A 16,526-nucleotide genomic window follows, 5' to 3' on the forward strand; every position below is an offset into this window, starting at 1 on the left:
CTTTACCACTGAGCTACCAGGGAAGCCAAAACTTGGGCCATAGAGAATTTGTGAGGAGTCTTGGGACTCAGTAAGGAAGACTGCAAGCTGTAGGCTAGAGAACTCTTAGGACTCAAGGTGGTTTTGGTTCTCATGCTCCAGAGGAACATGTCAGGCCCCACTCCTGTGGTAAAATACCTGGTAAGTTTGTGGGGGGTTGGGGCGGGGGGAACCAGTCCTGCTGAAGCAGAATCTTAGGGATTGGGGTTTGGGAATCTTTTTATTTATTTTTTTTTCTCTTCAGTAAGTTTCCTAGGTGATTCTGATATACACTACAACTTGTAAACCACTACTGCCTGCAGTGTAGAACTATAGACAACCAGGCGTGAGTGTTAATTCTGGCTCCAGCACTTATTAGCAGACTGTCCTTGAACAGTCACTTACCTCTCCTAGCCTTAGTAGGCTTATCTCTGAAATGGGACTCAGATGATACCTACTACAATGTAGGGTAGTGTGTGTGTGTGTGTGTTCGTGCACTCAGTTGTGTCTGACTGTTTGTGACTCCGTGGACTGTAACCCCCCTGGCTCCTCTGTGTCATTTCCTAACTCCAGGGGATCTTCCTGACCCCCAGGGATGGAGCCCATGTCTCCTGCACCTCCATATAGGGTAGTGGAAATCTCTAAATCAAATAAGGGATATTAGGCATTTAATGGACTGGCACAATGCGCCCTGGTTAGTGATGTGATTATTTATCTATAGTAGAGGTAAGCTTGGCTGTTGTATCCCACCTTCCTCTCCCTTCTCGGACCTTTACAAACGAGGAGAGAAGAAAGTGCCCCTTTCGGGTTCCTGATCACCAGATTTCTCCTCAGGGCAGGTATCCAGCACTACCGCTGCCAACCCGGTCTGCCGAAGTTGCTTATTCTGGGCTTGGAGCTCCTGGTTCTGTGTGGCCAAGCTGATGGAGTCTTGCAAGATGCCAGCCAGCAGGCTGCGGTAGTGATGCTCTGTAGTCATGGCCTGCTCCTCGCACAGCCCCCGCCAGGCTCGAAATACCTGTGCCCAGATTCCAAGCTTCCCATCAGTCAGGTAGCCTTGGGACCAGCTCAAGACCTGCCCTCTGTCTCTCCCAACTGACCTGCAGCACATGGCATGTCTGAGCCCGGGCAGCCTGCACATGTAGGTCATAGAGGGCTGTCAGGTCCTGCTCTGCGGCATCCCGTTCTGCCTGAAGGGCCTCCAGCCGACATCTCAGCACTGTCTGCTCCCGGTGCCATCTCTGCCTCTCCTTGTAGTCCTTCAGTGATAACACATGCTTTCTGTGGAGTGCAGCGTGTGTGCCAGGCTCGGCTCTACATTATATTATGGTTTAATTGAGCTAATGATAACCTTTGAGGTAGTTGCCATTTTATAGATTTGGAAACAGTGGGTCAGAGAAGTGACCTAACTTGCTCAAATTCACATGTCTAGTGAGGGACAGGACTGAGATGACATGCCTTTCTACAGTTCACCATCGTCCTTGGTGTAAAGTCCAAATGCAGAGTGTTGACACCAGCTGGTCTCTAGCTTTTCCTCTGACCACACAACTGCCAGGCTCCAGCCAGATGGAAAATACACAACACCCAGAACCATTTTGCTTCCCTTTGGACTTTCGCTCATAGGGAATTCTCTTCTCAAAACGTCTCCCACCTCCCCTGACCCCACCTCTGTGCACACATGTTTTGTTTCTTGTTTAAACAAGTTACATTTACAGGATGCCTCTATGTGATGAGCACAAACTGCCCTGTGGATCTAAATCTAGTGCATTTCTCTGGCTGATTTGTTTGTTGTTTAAGCCTCAGCTTAGATGCCATCTCTGCTCCATTCCAGCCTGGTCCAGGTACACCTCTTTGTTCCAGTGAGTCACTAACTCCCTCTTTCACAGCACTTAGCACTGAGAATTGCCTCATGTGTCCCCCACAAAGCAGTGAGGGCCATGAGAGAGGGTGTCACCCAGTCTTTGATGCTAGATCCCAGCCCCCAGCCCCTAGCCCCCTGCCTGGCCAGGTTAGAAGGAGCCTTAAGTCCCCTACTGGGCCCTCCTCACCTCCTCAGCCACCAGACCTTTGACCTGGTCACCCGCCACCACCTCGTCGTCCTGTTCCATGTGCTTCAGCGCCTCTTGGATCCACGCTTGGTGCTGCCCTCGCAGTCTGTGCCTCTGGGCCTGAGCCAGGAAGAAGTGCAGGGCCACGTCCGGGGTCTGCTGGGCCTACATGACATCGATCTAGGCTCAGCCAGAAGCCCATGTGTGCACACAGTCTTGGGACAAAGGGCCCAACCTGTCCAGCAGAGCCCCATTGCCAGGGCAGCCCCTAGAGTGACATCAGGAGGCTAGCTGTCAACCTGTGCCCTGGACAGAGACTCAGGCTGTGAGGGAGGAGGAGAGATACTGATTTCTGCCAAGAGGTGCCATGCAAGCCCCAGTAGGGAAACAGCCCCTTCCCATGCCCATCCTTAGGAATCCAATAGCTCTACAGGCCCTTTATTTGCCAGAAGCTCTGCATTTCTCCCTGATGTTAGGACAAGGTAAGCAGGAGACATATTATTGGCTCTCTGTGACTCTTTACTTCCAGTTGTTCTGGGGTACATGGGGTGTTACTACCTGTTCCTCAGAGCCCCTGAGTGGGTTCATTTGGTGGAGATCAGGTCCTATAGATGCTGTTCTTCCTGCCACTGGAGGAGAATTCAGTTAAGTAACCAAAGATGGAGAAGACCTCCAGCTCCACCCCAAGCACCAGCTTCACCTTGAGGCTCCTTCTGGAGACCTGGGCTGGGGCTTGCTGTTGAATGTGTCGCCTGCTGAGAATATATTATGAGTGAGAAGTCTGTACCTTTCTTCCAAGGATCAGGGTCCCAGCCCCACCCCACCCCCTTTTCTTAGCTATATGACCTCAAGCAGCTGGCTAGTCTTTTGAGCCTCCGTTTTCTTGTCCATGAAGTGGAGCTGATAAAAGTTGTAGAGAGCATTAAATGAGAAAAGGCACCCAAAGCACTAAGCAGTGGCCAGCTCTGTTCAATAACCTGGAGTTTATAAGCCTAATCCCCAAGGCCCAGGGCTGTAAAAAAATGAGTACTAAGTAATTATGAAAAGGGAAGGACCAGGAGAAGTTGGACAGAGGCTACTTTCTAGTCACCCTGTGACAAATCATGGAAGACAGTGCCACCTTCTGCCCAAGGGAGGCCATGCATCCTAAGAGAATGAAAGCACTATTCTGGATCTTAAGACTTGGATGTCTGCACCTCTGCTGCCTTTGATGACCCTAGAGACTTTGGATTACTCACATCACTTCTCTGAGTTTCCATTTGCTGAAAAGTGGGAGCAGTATTGTCATCCCTGTTTAGAATAAATTGTGGCTTCCCCTTGACCTTCAAGGCAAAGTCCAAACATCTCAATATATTTACAGAGACCTGCATGACCAGGCCCCTGCTTCACTCACCAATCCTTCTCCCTGGACTTTCTTCCTCAAACTGTATCCTCCACCAGATTGAGCTGCTTGCTGTTCCCCAAAGAGACCAAGGACTTACCTCTGAGACTTTTCCTCTTATTTTCTCTGCCTGGGATGTCTTTCATTCATCTTTGCTAGTCACTTCCTTCAGGTTTCAAGTTTCCATGAGATCACCTTCCCTCTCTTGCCAAGACTAACTTACATGCCTGCATAGAACCCTTCGGATCAGCCCTTCAGAGCACTGATCACAGAGTAATAGTTTCTCTCCAAAGGATTGTAAACCCCATGAGGGATTTTCCAGGGCCTGCATGATGTTATGCCCAGTACATAGTGATCAGTGTAAATGTTTGAGAATGAGAACATTAATGAATGAAGGAAGGGCTGCCTCACAGTGCTCTATAGACAGAATAAGGCAGCAGACATCAATAGGGCTCCTAAGAGTTTGGATGAGAAGCTGTACCTGTGGTTCTGGGAGCCCCACAGCCTCAGTTTTGACTGCTTTGAGCATCCAGCTTCCCCAACGCTGGCTCCAGGCTTTTACCACCTACAGAGAAAGGATTCTGGGCAGGCTCTGGCCACTGCTGGCTCAGGCACCCCCCAGGCCTCACCTTGCTCACATGCAGCTCCCGCAGTGCCCTGCCCAGCTGGCTGAGCCCACTGTCTGTCAGGGCGTCCCCAAGGAGGCCTGATCGCAGGCTCTTCAGACCAGCTCGGCGGGCCCGGGCCTCTTCTACTGCATTCCACAGGGTGGGCCTCACATGTTTCACCTTCCTCCTCCTTCCTGCAGCCCCCAACAAAGCAGACTGGAACAAGCTCAGGGGGCTGCCTAGTAAGGGGAGACACACAATGAATCTCTCCTTCCTCTGAGATTCAAAGCACACTGCTTGTAATACTTTTAATTTTTATTAAGAGTATTGTTCATGAAAATAGCTAACATCTATCAGGCTTTTACATGTGTTTGATGGTACTGTGCTAAGGCTTTCTGTGAATTGTCTCCTTTTATCCACACAATGCTCCAATGAGACAGCAACTCTGATTTACTCTGCCTCCCTCCACATTTTCCAGATAAGGCAGCTGGAGCTCAGAAATCAAACAACTTCCTGGTGAGTGGCAAAGCTGAAACTCAATCCTGGTTCTGTCTGACACTAAAGCCTATGCCCTTAACCATGATCCCAAACTGGTCTGTACATAAACACACTTCTATTACTCCCTGATTTGTCCTTGAGAATGTGAACTGCCCCAACTTATTTTCCTCATTCCACAGGGCCTGACATAGGGTGAGGCCTGGGAATATGTTGGCCAAATGAATGTATGTCTGTTGATTTTGGAGACAGAGCACCAGACTTTTTTGTTTGTTTGTTTTGTTTACTCTTATTAGTGGAAAATTTCAGACATATGCAGAGTCTGGGAGGTCCATTCTCTTATCATCCAGGTTCAACAATTATCAACTTAAGTTCTTGTTTGTTCTATACCCTCCACTTGACCCCTTCCATATCTCTGACATCATATTTCACAGAGTCTTGATCTTTTAAAGAGTGTGTGAAAACAGGCAAGCACCTCCCCGTCTCTGATCCTCATTTATAAATTAAACCTGTCTTCCTTTCCTCACCCATAGATTTGATCTGCCTCATGAGGTTGTGGTAATAATCAGAGGTTTAAGTCAGCATAAAAATGCTTGATACACCATTGAAGGCCACTGAAAGGGTGAGGCTTTTACAGTTGGCCCTGCCTTTCCAGACTTTGGCAGCTGGACCCTTCTGGAACTTTTCTGAATCCTGACCCCCCCATCCCTTTCTGGGCTTGCTAGGGTTGGGGCTGCAACTGGTTGAGTGACAGTTAATGCCAGATCCTAGAGCTTCCCGAAGAAACCACATCCTACCCCAAGTCACCTTGAGGATCCAGGCGAAGAAGAAGGCTACTGTAGTTGTTTCCTTCCAGAAGCCATGAGACAATCCAGGTCAGAGAGCCCTCCACCTCCTCACCAGCCACATTGCCAGCCAGTACCTGCAGCAGGGGACAGTCTCTGCCAGAGGGAGGGAGGGAGGTAGGAAGAAAGGAGTTGGCCACTGGTAGATGGAGAGAGAACTGGCCCAGATCACACTCTGATGAAAGGTTGACTATTTCCAGTCACTTTTGTGTACCACCAGACAGATTTGTGACCTTGTATAAATCTTTATTTCATTATTTTTAAATTACACAAATAATACATCCTCATGGTAAAAAAGAATTTAATTGCATATTTGACAAGGGACTTGTATCCAGAAAATATAAAGAACTCTTACACTTCAGTAAAAAAAGTACAACTTGGGGAATTCCCTGGTGGTTCAGTGGTTAGAACTGTGTGCTTCCATTGCAGGGGGGAAATACACACATACATAAAAATGCAACCCAATTTTAAAATGGCAAAACAAGGTGACATTAACAAAAATGGCAGAATAGGGAATATAGGGCTTTGTCCCTCCTCAGAAGCATCTGGCAAAAAAATGATCAGAATCAACCTTACTGGAACTCTAGGAGTTAGTCAAAGGTTTACAGCAATCAAGTGAAGTTTAACCAGGAGAAAGGCAACTTAACTATGGTAAGAGATCTTTGTGGTGTTTTTAAGTTACTGTAGCCCCAACCTTCTCCCCAGTACAGCCCACATTTCTGATGGCGGTACCTGGTTCTGAAAGGAGCAGAGTAGATCTCGTTCTCAAGGAATTGTGTTTGTTTTGACTGTCTGGGTTTCACACAAAGGACTGTCAAAAGGAGTTTCCCTTTGTTTCACTTTTCTTAGAATTTTATTGGGGCAGAGGAGCTTTGTCAGAAGGTGGTCCCTCCAGACTTTGAGAGATGAAAGAACAAGAAAAAAATAACAGGGCAAGTAGTAGACACATGAAAAGACTAGACAAAAAAGTTGGGTAGTGAAATTTGGGGGGAATAAAAGTTTTTGAAAAGTTGCCGTGTGTACTAGGGGACCTAGAAAGTCACACAAGTGTCCAAGGCAGTGTGCATGGTGAGAAAAGACCTGAGACGACCATAGGCTTTCACCTCTGGCTGATTTAGGGCTGAGTGCAAGCAGGATGTGAAGCTAAGGCAGAGCTGTAAATAGCCTGGCTAAGCATTGAAGGAGTGACCCAACACAAAGTCAGTGTGTAGAAACCTAGAGATTTTTTTTCTTTGTCTTTCTTCCTTTTTTCTCCTATCTTCCTCCCCACTTCCTGCTTCCTTTCATTCCTCTCTCCTCATTCCCTTTCCCCTTCCTCTCCTCCTTCTCCGTTTTCCTCCCTTTCCTATCTTCTTTCTGAGGTGGGGGTGCATTCTTGGAGGTTAGGGAATTCTGTGTCATTGGCTAAGCACTGAGATAGCAGAATGAAGATTTCAGTGACTGCAAGGAATACAGTCTTTGCAAAAATTGTTTGGAAAAGTAACTAAATAAATGGGTGGCTGATGCCCACAATAAGCAACAAGTCAAACCCTGGAAAGGAGGGAGAATCCAACGTTCACAGTTACCAGGTTATCATATATAAAATGCCAGAGCACTGAGGAAAAAGAATGGAGACTTAAGGGACCAGCACAGTAAATAATATAGTCTTCACAAAAATACTCAAATTGGCCAGTTTCCAGAAAAAAAATTATTAGGAATGTAAGTAAGAAAATATGGCTCACTCACAAGAAAAAAAGAAAAAGAAACAAATAAAAACTGCTCCTGAGGAAGCAGACACTGGATTCAGTAGACAAAGAATTTAAATCAACTGTCCTAGATATTTTCAGAAAACTCAATCAAGAAAATGATGTCTCAGTGATTATCAATAGGATAGAAATTATAAAAAGGAACCAAGTAGAAATTCTGGAGCTGAAAAGTACAATAACTGAAATTTAAAATTCACTAGAGGGCAGATTTGAGCAATTCTGGGTGTGGTTGTGGTGGTTTAGTTGTTAAGTCATATCTGACTCTTGTGTGACCCCATGGACTGTAGCCTGCCAAACATTTCTATCCATGGGATTTCCCAGGCACAAATACTGGAGTGGGTTGCCATTTCCTTCTCCAAGACAGGTCAAATAAAATTATCCAGTCTGAGGAGCAGAAAGAAAAAAAAAAAAGGAAAATGAACCTGAGAGACCTGTTGGCTGCCATCAAGTGTACACACATATACATAATGGGAGTCCCAGAGGTAGAAGAAAAAGAGAAAAGGGTAGAAAGAATATTTGAAGAAATAAAGCTCCAAAATTACCCCAAACTTATGAAAGACTTACTATGCACAAAGGATCTTCAATAAGATTTAAAACCAGTTTCTCATTAGAAACCATGGATCCCAGAAGGCAGTGGGATAACATAGTTAAAATGTTGAAAGGAAAAAAAAAACTGTCAACTAAATTTTCTACATCTGGCGAGAAATAAGATATGCCCAGATAAACAAAAAATTTGAGGAAGTTCATTGCTAGTAGACCTGCTTTACAAGAAATACTAAAAGGAGCAAATCCTTGCACATGTCAGAGGTGAGGGAAAGAGGAGACTCTGATGCTGCCCTGGGCCTATACATCCATATTTCAGCCACCCCCTCCCCAACCCTTCCCTAAAGCTATTAAAAACCTCCATGAGACTTACACTTCTCCTGGAAGCTGCAGGATCCGCAAGGCTCCTTGCCACATGCCCTGGGTCCCAGGCCCCTCAGGAGGGTCAGACCCCAGGCAGGACATGGTGACAGTGAGCAGAGAGCAGCTCCTGTGATGGAGATCATAGGATCAGGCCAAATGACCAGGGGGTGAGGGTGGGGTGGGGTGACAGGTGTCCTCCTGTCCTCACCTGCCTTCTCCACATGCAGCCCGCAAGTACAGCTCTGAGGCAGCTCTTGAATCAGATACCTCCACTTCACTGGCATTTTCCACCACCCTGGAGGAAGGGAAGGTGGAACTCAGCTCCTAAGCACAAGGGTTCTGTCCAGCCCCCAGAACCTCTGGATGGGGAGCCCATGAGCATCCCTAGAGCCTGTAAGAATCATCCCCAAGGCTCCAAGCTCAGTATTTCTCCTAGAAGCCTCTCATCCTTATGATCTTATATTTTTCTCCTTTTATCTGCCCAGTGTGGGAAACAAGGTAGTTGGGACTGCTCTCGTTTTATAGATGGATAAACTGGAGTTCTGCTCAGTGAGATGCTCAGATCATCTGGAATGGGGATGACAGAGTTGAGGAGGTGTAAGTGGATGGGGTGGAGAGAAGAGTGAGAGGGATGAAGGGAAGACTGTGAGAGGGAGTCCTGGGGGCAAATCCAGGCCCTGTAAGCATGACCCCTAGTTCAGAGCCTCTCTTCCTTGGAGTGGTAGTGGGGAGAAGCCTCCAACAACTTAGTTTGGGGTGTTAGCCCTGCCTTAAGATAAGCGCTCTCAGACCTCACTGGGCCCTGGACACTCACAAGCCCAGAGGAGCCACATCCAGCACAGATATGTTCCCTGCCCCTGGAGTCAGCAGGTCCCGGCTCCTCCCACTGGCGCTGAGCTGAGATCACACAAGCACGACAGCTGTTACAAACCAAATGTTTGCTCAGACTTTGGCTCACATGACTGTCCCACTGGGGCCCTGTGAGCCAAGCAGGACACCAGAATTCAGCCATTTCAGGCAGAAAAAAGGAGCGCCCAGCAAGGCAAGCCAACACTGGTGAGCAGCAGAGACTCAAGCACTTCAGGTTGCCCTCGAGTCTCAGGCACTATGGCAGCATCACCATGGCCTTGGCTCCCCAGGTTTCCCCTTCCCCAGGGTCTCACCTGTACCAGGCTAAGAGTGCTAAGCACAGCGTCAGAGCCCTTGAGGGGCAGAGCTTCTTCAAACAGCATCTGTAGCAGCTGAAGTGGAGAAAGGGGTCCAGTGCAGATTGAGAAAGGATTAATTTTTTTTTCAACATTTCCCGAGGGCGAAGTCTATGCCTGACCCTGTGCTAGATGCCGTGGACAGGGTGGTCAAGACAAAAATAGCCCCAGGGCTCATGGTTCACAGGAAGCCAGACAAGTGAGCAGATATTTTCAGTGGGACCTGATGTTTGCAAGGGCAGGGGCTCATGACAAGATTTTGAGGCAATTATTTTAGTTTGGGGGCATTCTGATGAAGCCTAAAAACAAAACTTTCAACTTTATTATCAATATTACTAAGAACAGTGAAAATTAGATTTGCCTGAGTATTTGATGTTTGCACATCACCCCTCCCTGACCTTCACCCTATGTACCCCAGCCACCCACCTTCCCTGACCTCTCAATAGCTTCATGACTGATGCAGGCAAAACAACCTGTATGGACTCTGGGGCGCTATAGGAGCCCTGAGGAGGGACATCTAGTCCACTAGGGTGGGGAGGGGAAAGTTCTTGGAGGTCTCCTGGAGGAGGCAACATGTGAGTCTCGAAACAGCTATGCCTGATGCCTTCTCTGGGACTCACCTGAGGCACGAGCCGGGGCGCCTCTGTTTCCCGACCCCGAAGCAGCAGGGCCACACTGTACCCTCGGCCCACTGAGCCCAGTGTGGGCCGGACTCGTGCTAGCAGCTCCTGCTCTGCCTCCTGCCGGAGACACAGGCACACCCCCAACTCAGGCGCCCTGACCCAGCCCGCCCTGAGCAAAGAGCTTCAGAAGCACTCAGCACCCCAGGATCAAGGGTTCTGAGTGCTCCCAACCACCTCCCATCACCCTATCAGAACCCCGTACCTGAGCGGCATCAGAACCCAGGACTCTATCAAAGGTGATGCGTTGTTCCTGTGAGCAGGATAGGAGTCAACAGTGTCACTCCCATCTTCACACACACCCCAGCCCAGCCCATAGCTACCTGACTCTCCACAGGCCCAGGCCGAAATAGGCAGATGCTCTTGGCCCCCTCCAGAAGGAGCATAGGGCAGCAGGTCTCCTTGGGGCCTGAGACAGGTAGACTTCATGTCAACACTCCTGGGGGAAACTGAGCTCCCAGGACCCCCGAGTCTTGCCCTCAACCTTTGCCTCAGTTTCCTAGTGAGATGGCCTTGCCCTCCCCCTCTCCCAGGAGGCTCTCCCAGGCTGTGTTACTTCTGAGATGAATGTGTGGGGGCTTCTTACCAGATCTTGTCCGCTCTACTTCCACCACCACTGTCAACCGGGCCTGTGGGTTGTCAGTGAGGGCTGCGGAGGCTGAGGGGCCCTGGCCCAAAGCAGCCCCTGTGCCCATCACCTCTCCACACTCCATGGCTTCTGTACCTCTCAGATTCCCCTCAATAATTCATCTCCCCGACCTGAGGGCTCTGGGCGGGGCCTCTAAACAATAAGGAGAGACGGTCCTCTATTTTCTGAGTGAGTCAGACTGTTGCGTGGAATTTTTTTCTTCCTCTTATGAAATTTTCAGACATTAACTGTGAAGAGAATAGTTTAATGAAACTCCAAGCACTCAGCTTCAGCCATTATCAACTTAACGGCCAGTCTTATTTCTTCTGTTCCCCTTTCCACCCCTAGTGGATTCTTCTGAAGCATATCCCAGACACTTTATATTTCACACATAGCTATTTCAGTATGTATTTATAAAAGATAACCACTCTTTTTAAAAAAAATGATAGCTTTATTGAGAGGTAATTCATATACCATGTAATTCATCCATTTAAAGTGTGTGTTTCAATGGTTTTTGGTAAGTTTGCAGACATGTATAACTATCACCACAGTTAATTTTAAAACATTTCCATCCCTTTATAAAGAAAGTCAATTTCCTTTACTGTAACCTCATTACCCCCCACCCTATGCTGACCCTTAAACAATCACTCATCTACTTTCTGTCTCTCTAGGTTTGCCTATTTTTGGACATTTCATATAAGTGGACTCACATGTGTTCTTTTTGTGACTGGCTTGTAGCATCTGTCAGGCGAGTGAATGCTCCTCGGTTCATCTGTCTCCTGTCAGCCAAAATTTGCAGCGATGGACGTTAGAGACCTCGGTGTGTCATAGGTCTCGAACAGACCGTGTTATAGCTCTTAGACAGATCAGTGTTACAGCTCCATGTTACAGCTCTATTTTATTTAGAAAATAGCAGGAAAATACATCCTCAAGGCATGAGGGAATGCTGATCAAAAGACGCAAAGAGAAGAGAGTGGGGGAGCGCTCCAGTGCGCGGGAGACAGAGAGACCCCCGGCCCTTTGGTGCCTCTTTTTACATGTCTTTTCCTACCCCCTGGGCCTGCCCTATGTAAATAGGGCTGGCCAGGAGTGCTGTTTGTTCTACCTGAGGTCCTCACTCCGGTCCTCGGACCTTCCTTTGTTCCATTTTCGCGGGTTTTCCCTTCCTTGTCTTTTAGCCACCGCCATTCTGGACTCCTGTTTCCTATTCTAACTACCTAACACTTCTATCAGTGCCTCTTTCCTTTCTGTGATTGAATCATGTTCCATTAAATTGCTTCTGTTACGAGAGCCCCAGAGTCTGGCCAAACTTCACAGGTGAGGACACAGTTGCAGTAAGACTGCCCTAACTTCAGACGCTTCTTCTGCAGCTTCCATACTTTGATAGAATGACTTACAGAACTCAGCTCTGCTGTGCTCAGTCACTTTTTAAGTCAACATCAGACAAGGCCTGGAAGGGTTCTGAGTGAAGGATCTCCTGTTTCTATGGCGTGAGGGTATGCCTTCCCAGTACATCAGTATGTTCACCAACCAGGAAGCTCCCTAAGCCTCATTGTTCAGCATTTTTCAATGAGTCATGATTAATTAAATCATAAATTATATGACTGAATCCAACTCCAGCCCTTTCATCTGCAATTTTTATTTTTTTTTGGTTGCACTTGTGGCCTGCGAGATCTTAATTCCTTTACTAGGGATCCAACCTGTGCACCCTGCAGTGGAAGCTCAGAGTTTTAATCACTACACTGCCAAGGAAAGTCCCTGAATAGTCTTTTTTTTTTTCTTTTTTCTGGTGAGCAACCTCCTCCATCCTGAAGCTATCTAGGGACCCTGCGGGCAGTTATCTTATTAGCATAACAGAGAGATTCCTATTGCTTAGGAATTACAAAGGTTTTTGAAGCTTTGTGCCAGTAACTGGAGACGAAGACCAGATATGTTCTTCATTATATCACAAACCACTCTGGTTTTTCACCAAGGATCTCTTACAGCCAAAAGAATCATACCTGTCTGACCATCTATATTCCGTGTTCAGTTTGTTCAGTTCAGTCGCTCAGTTGTGTCCAACTCTTTGTGACCCCATGGACTGCAGCATGCCAGGCCTCCCTGTCCATCACCAACTCCCAGAGTTTACTCAAACTCATGTCCATTGAGTCGGTGATACCATCCAACCATCTCATCCTCTGTCTTCCCCTTCTTCTCCCACCTTCAATCTTTCCCAGGATCAGGGTCTTTTCCAGTGAGCAGTTCTTCACATCAGGTGGCCAAAGTATTGGAGTATTCGGTGTACATCTGTATAACAGGTGGAGCAATAGTATCAAGATGAATATGCCTAACCTTTGGAGGAATCATTTTGGGGTGGGCATAGGAGGCTTGTATTTTCCCATATATTTGCCTATCATCACTGATACTGTATGCTTACAAACAATGCCTGTTATTATATTTCATTGTGTAGCTGTTATGTGGGCTTCCCTGGTAGCTCAGTCAGTGAAGAATCTGCCTGCAGTGGAGAAGACCACGTGCAGTACTGGAGACCTAGATTCAATCCCTGTGTCTGGAAGGTCTCGTTGAGAAGAAAATGGCAACCCACTCCAGTATGGTTGGCTGGGAAATCCCATGGACAGAGGAGCCTTGTGGTCTACAGTCTATGGGGTCGCAAAAGTCGGACACGACTTAGAGACTAAACCACCACCAGCTGTTATGTGAAAATAAGGTGTAATTAGTTCAGCCTGTCATTATATTTTACTTCCAAAATGTCACCCACAGCAGGGCCAACCAGATTTACTGTCTTCTCAATCTTGGCAGGTTCCAAAAGCAAAAGTGGTCTCAGGATTAGATGGCTTCACCCTCTGACATCTGGTATAACTGAACTAAAGGACAGGCCATCGTTTTCTCTGTGTTAGTGTAATATTGGAGTGTTAGTGTAATATTGGAGTTAGTGTAATATTGGAGTTCCTTCATTCCTTCACTCTCAGCCACTGTTCCTCCTTCTAAAGTCGTATGGATGTCAACAGATGCTGAATAGTCAGAACAATCTTATAAAAGAAGAACAAAGTTGGAGGACTCATACTTCCTGATTTCAAAACTTACTGTGAAGCAAGAGTAGTGGAACAGTATGCTGTGGTACTGGCGTAAAAGCAGAGATTAGTCAAAGAGCAGTAAGGGTCCAGAAATAAACCCATGTTTCTATGGACAACTGATTTGACAAAGACGTCAAGAACATTCAGTGAGGAAATGATCTTGGCTGACCTCTGCTTGCAGCAGCCTGAGGTGGGGCGTCAGTTCCCTGACCAGAGATAGAGGTCAGGTCTAAGCAGTCAGGGTACTGGATCCTAGCCACTAGACCGGTGGTCAGTGACAAAGCCCTAACTTTTTGACTTTGCAGAAAAGAATGCCCACAAAGATGGAAAGTAGTGAAACAAGAGTTTATTGGGACAAAAAAGAGTATAACACATGTGGATAGACCCATGGGTAGGCTCAGAGAGAGTCGAACCCTCATCGTGGTTTGAATCACTTTTATGGGGCATTTCTTCCAAGTTTTCTTTGGCCAATCACTTTGATGTGCCTGGTTCTGAGCCCATATTTGGTATATCTCAGGGTCCTCCTCTGTGTGCATGTGCATCTCTTAGCCAAGTTGGATTCTAGTGAAGAGGCCTGTGGCTGATTGCCTCACTTACTATGAGGTGACACCCCATCTTTTTTGACCTCCAAGGAGCCTTTCTGCACATGTGTAGGCAGGGAGGTTTCCTTAACTTTAGGAACATGTGGTCTTTTATCACTTATCTGGGCAGAGCCCAGCCTCTTCCATCATCCTGCTTTATGGAGTTTCTGTCCACAGGAGAGAAACTGTTCAGCCTGGGGTCATCTATCTCCTACTTTAGAAGGATTAATCTTTTTAATAAATGACACTGGTACACCTGGATATCCAGATACAGATGAATGAAACGGGACCCTTACTTCAGACCATACGCAAAAATTAACTCAAATTGATCAATTTCATAAATTTAAGAGTTAAAACTATAAAACTCATAGAAGAAAATAGAGAAATTAATCCTCATGACATAATCTAGCAGTGAATTCTCAAATATGGTACCAAAAGCAAGCACAACAAAAGAAAACATGATAAACTGAACTTCATCAAAGTTAAAAACGTTTGTGCATCAAAATATGAAAAACAACCAACAAAATTGGAGAAAATATTTGTAAATTATATGTCTGACAGTGATCTAGTATCCAAGATATATAGAAAGTTCCTACAACTCAGCAACAAAAAGACAAACCACTCAAGAAAAAAATGAGGAAGAGATTTGGATAGCTATCTCTCCAAAGTAGATATATGCAGTAAAAGATGCTTAACATCATTATACATCAGTGAAATGCAAAAAGATAAACAAAATTAAAACTAGGCAAAGAATTTGAATAGATATTATTTATTCAAAGAAGCTCAACAAGCATATGAAAGGATGCTCAAAATCCTTGGTCATTAAAGAAATGCAAATCAAAAACAATTAGGTACTACTTCATACTCACTGCTGCTGCTGCTAAGTCGCTTCAGTCGTGTCCGACTTTGTGTGACCCCATAGACGTCAGCCCACCAGGCTCCCCCGTCCCTGGGATTCTCCAGGCAAGAACACTGGAGTGGGTTGCCATTTCCTTTGCATGACTCTAATAAAAAGAGAGAGAAAAAAAAAAGATGGTCTCTGATTTCAGTACACAACTGAAAATATAAGCTTTCAGGGCATGTATTGCTTTAAATGTATAATACAACTTGCTGCCAGACCAGATGTGTAGAAAAACAAAACCAACTCCTTTCTATAGTCATTGAAACAAAGTCTACTGTTCTGTTTTAACAAATCTTTATTGTATTTTGCACTGATTGACACATATCTGCTTATTTAGTAGCTAAGAGTACCTAGGGCATCCCTGGTGGTTCAGTGGTTAGGAATCTGCCTTGCAATGCAGGGGACACACATTTGATCTCTGGTTTGGGAAGATCCCACATGCTGCAAAGCAAGTCTGTCTACCACAACTACTGAGTCCATGTGCTGCAACTACTGAACCCGTGCTCTGTAACTGGAGAGTAGACAGCTCACCACAGCTAGAGAAAACCTGCATGCAGTAATGATGACCCAGCATAGCCAAAATAAGTACAAGAGTACCTGATAAAAGTCCCAGCAGTCTGTTTGTTTCAATTCAGCAGTTTCTACACACTAACAATGAACAGTCTGAAAAGGAAATTAAGAAAAACAATTCCATTTAAAATAGCATCAAAAAATAAAATACTTGGAAATTAAAGAGATGAAAAGACATGTACAGTGAAAACTACAAAAATTGCTGAAAGAATGAAAAAAGATACAAGTGGATAGAAAATCATCCCATGTTCATGGATTGGAAGACAATATTATTAGGATATCAACACTCTCCAAAGCAATCTACAGATTTAATTAAATTCTTATCAAAACCTAATGGCTTTTTTTTTTGCAGAAATAGAAAAATCCATCCTAATATTCATATGGACTCTTAAGGAACCCCAAGAAGTCAAAGAAATCTTGAAAAGAAGAATAAAATTAGAGAGCTCACACATCCTGATTTCATACCTTATTACAGATGTAACCAAACAGCATGGTACTGGCATGAAGACAGATATATTGACCAGTAGCATTGAAAAGAGCCCTGGAGAAGGGAATGGCAACCCACTCCAATAGTCTTGCCTGAGAAATCCCATGGACAGAGGAACCTGGCAGGTTACAGTCCATGGGGTTGCAAAAGACACAAGTTAATGACTAAACCACTACCACCACCATTGATTAGAGAGCCCAGATATAAAACCTGAACTACATGGTCAAATGATTTTCAACAAGGGTGCCAAGACCATTCAATGTCTTTTCAAACAATGGTATTGGGAAAACTATTGACATGCAAAAGTGTTGGAAGGCAGATATATTTGAATAATATCCATCGAACTGAGAAAGA

At 45.8% G+C, this 16,526-nt stretch overlaps 1 protein-coding gene across 4 annotated transcripts; it reads right to left on the reverse strand.

Moving 5' to 3' along the window:
- Positions 1-672: 672 nt before the first annotated feature.
- On the reverse strand, positions 673-16,472 carry LOC110129338 (uncharacterized). Of its 4 annotated transcripts, none has more exons than XM_070465485.1 (18): positions 16,151-16,472; positions 15,713-15,778; positions 15,087-15,218; positions 11,270-12,845; positions 9,872-10,807; positions 9,210-9,287; positions 8,861-8,966; positions 8,255-8,341; positions 8,057-8,173; positions 5,358-5,491; positions 4,086-4,294; positions 3,929-4,012; positions 2,913-2,966; positions 2,767-2,818; positions 2,625-2,695; positions 2,067-2,231; positions 1,119-1,277; positions 673-1,036 (listed from the first exon to the last, which is right to left on the reverse strand). In XM_070465485.1, exons 9-18 carry the CDS (start codon positions 8,146-8,148, stop codon positions 791-793), a joined length of 1,266 nt encoding a protein of 421 aa, XP_070321586.1. In that variant the 5' UTR covers positions 8,149-8,173; positions 8,255-8,341; positions 8,861-8,966; positions 9,210-9,287; positions 9,872-10,807; positions 11,270-12,845; positions 15,087-15,218; positions 15,713-15,778; positions 16,151-16,472; the 3' UTR covers positions 673-790. The 4 variants fall into 4 exon arrangements, with proteins under 4 accessions (XP_070321586.1, XP_070321588.1, XP_070321585.1 ...); XM_070465487.1 differs by having other exon boundaries at positions 11,270-11,338; positions 12,560-12,845; positions 15,713-16,472; XM_070465484.1 differs by having other exon boundaries at positions 9,872-10,340; positions 10,518-10,807; positions 15,713-16,472.
- Between the last annotated feature and the right edge of the window lie 54 nt (positions 16,473-16,526).

The sequence above is a fragment of the Odocoileus virginianus genome, chromosome 3 (genome assembly GCF_023699985.2).
Source record: "Odocoileus virginianus isolate 20LAN1187 ecotype Illinois chromosome 3, Ovbor_1.2, whole genome shotgun sequence".
Taxonomy (NCBI): Eukaryota; Metazoa; Chordata; class Mammalia; order Artiodactyla; family Cervidae; genus Odocoileus; species Odocoileus virginianus.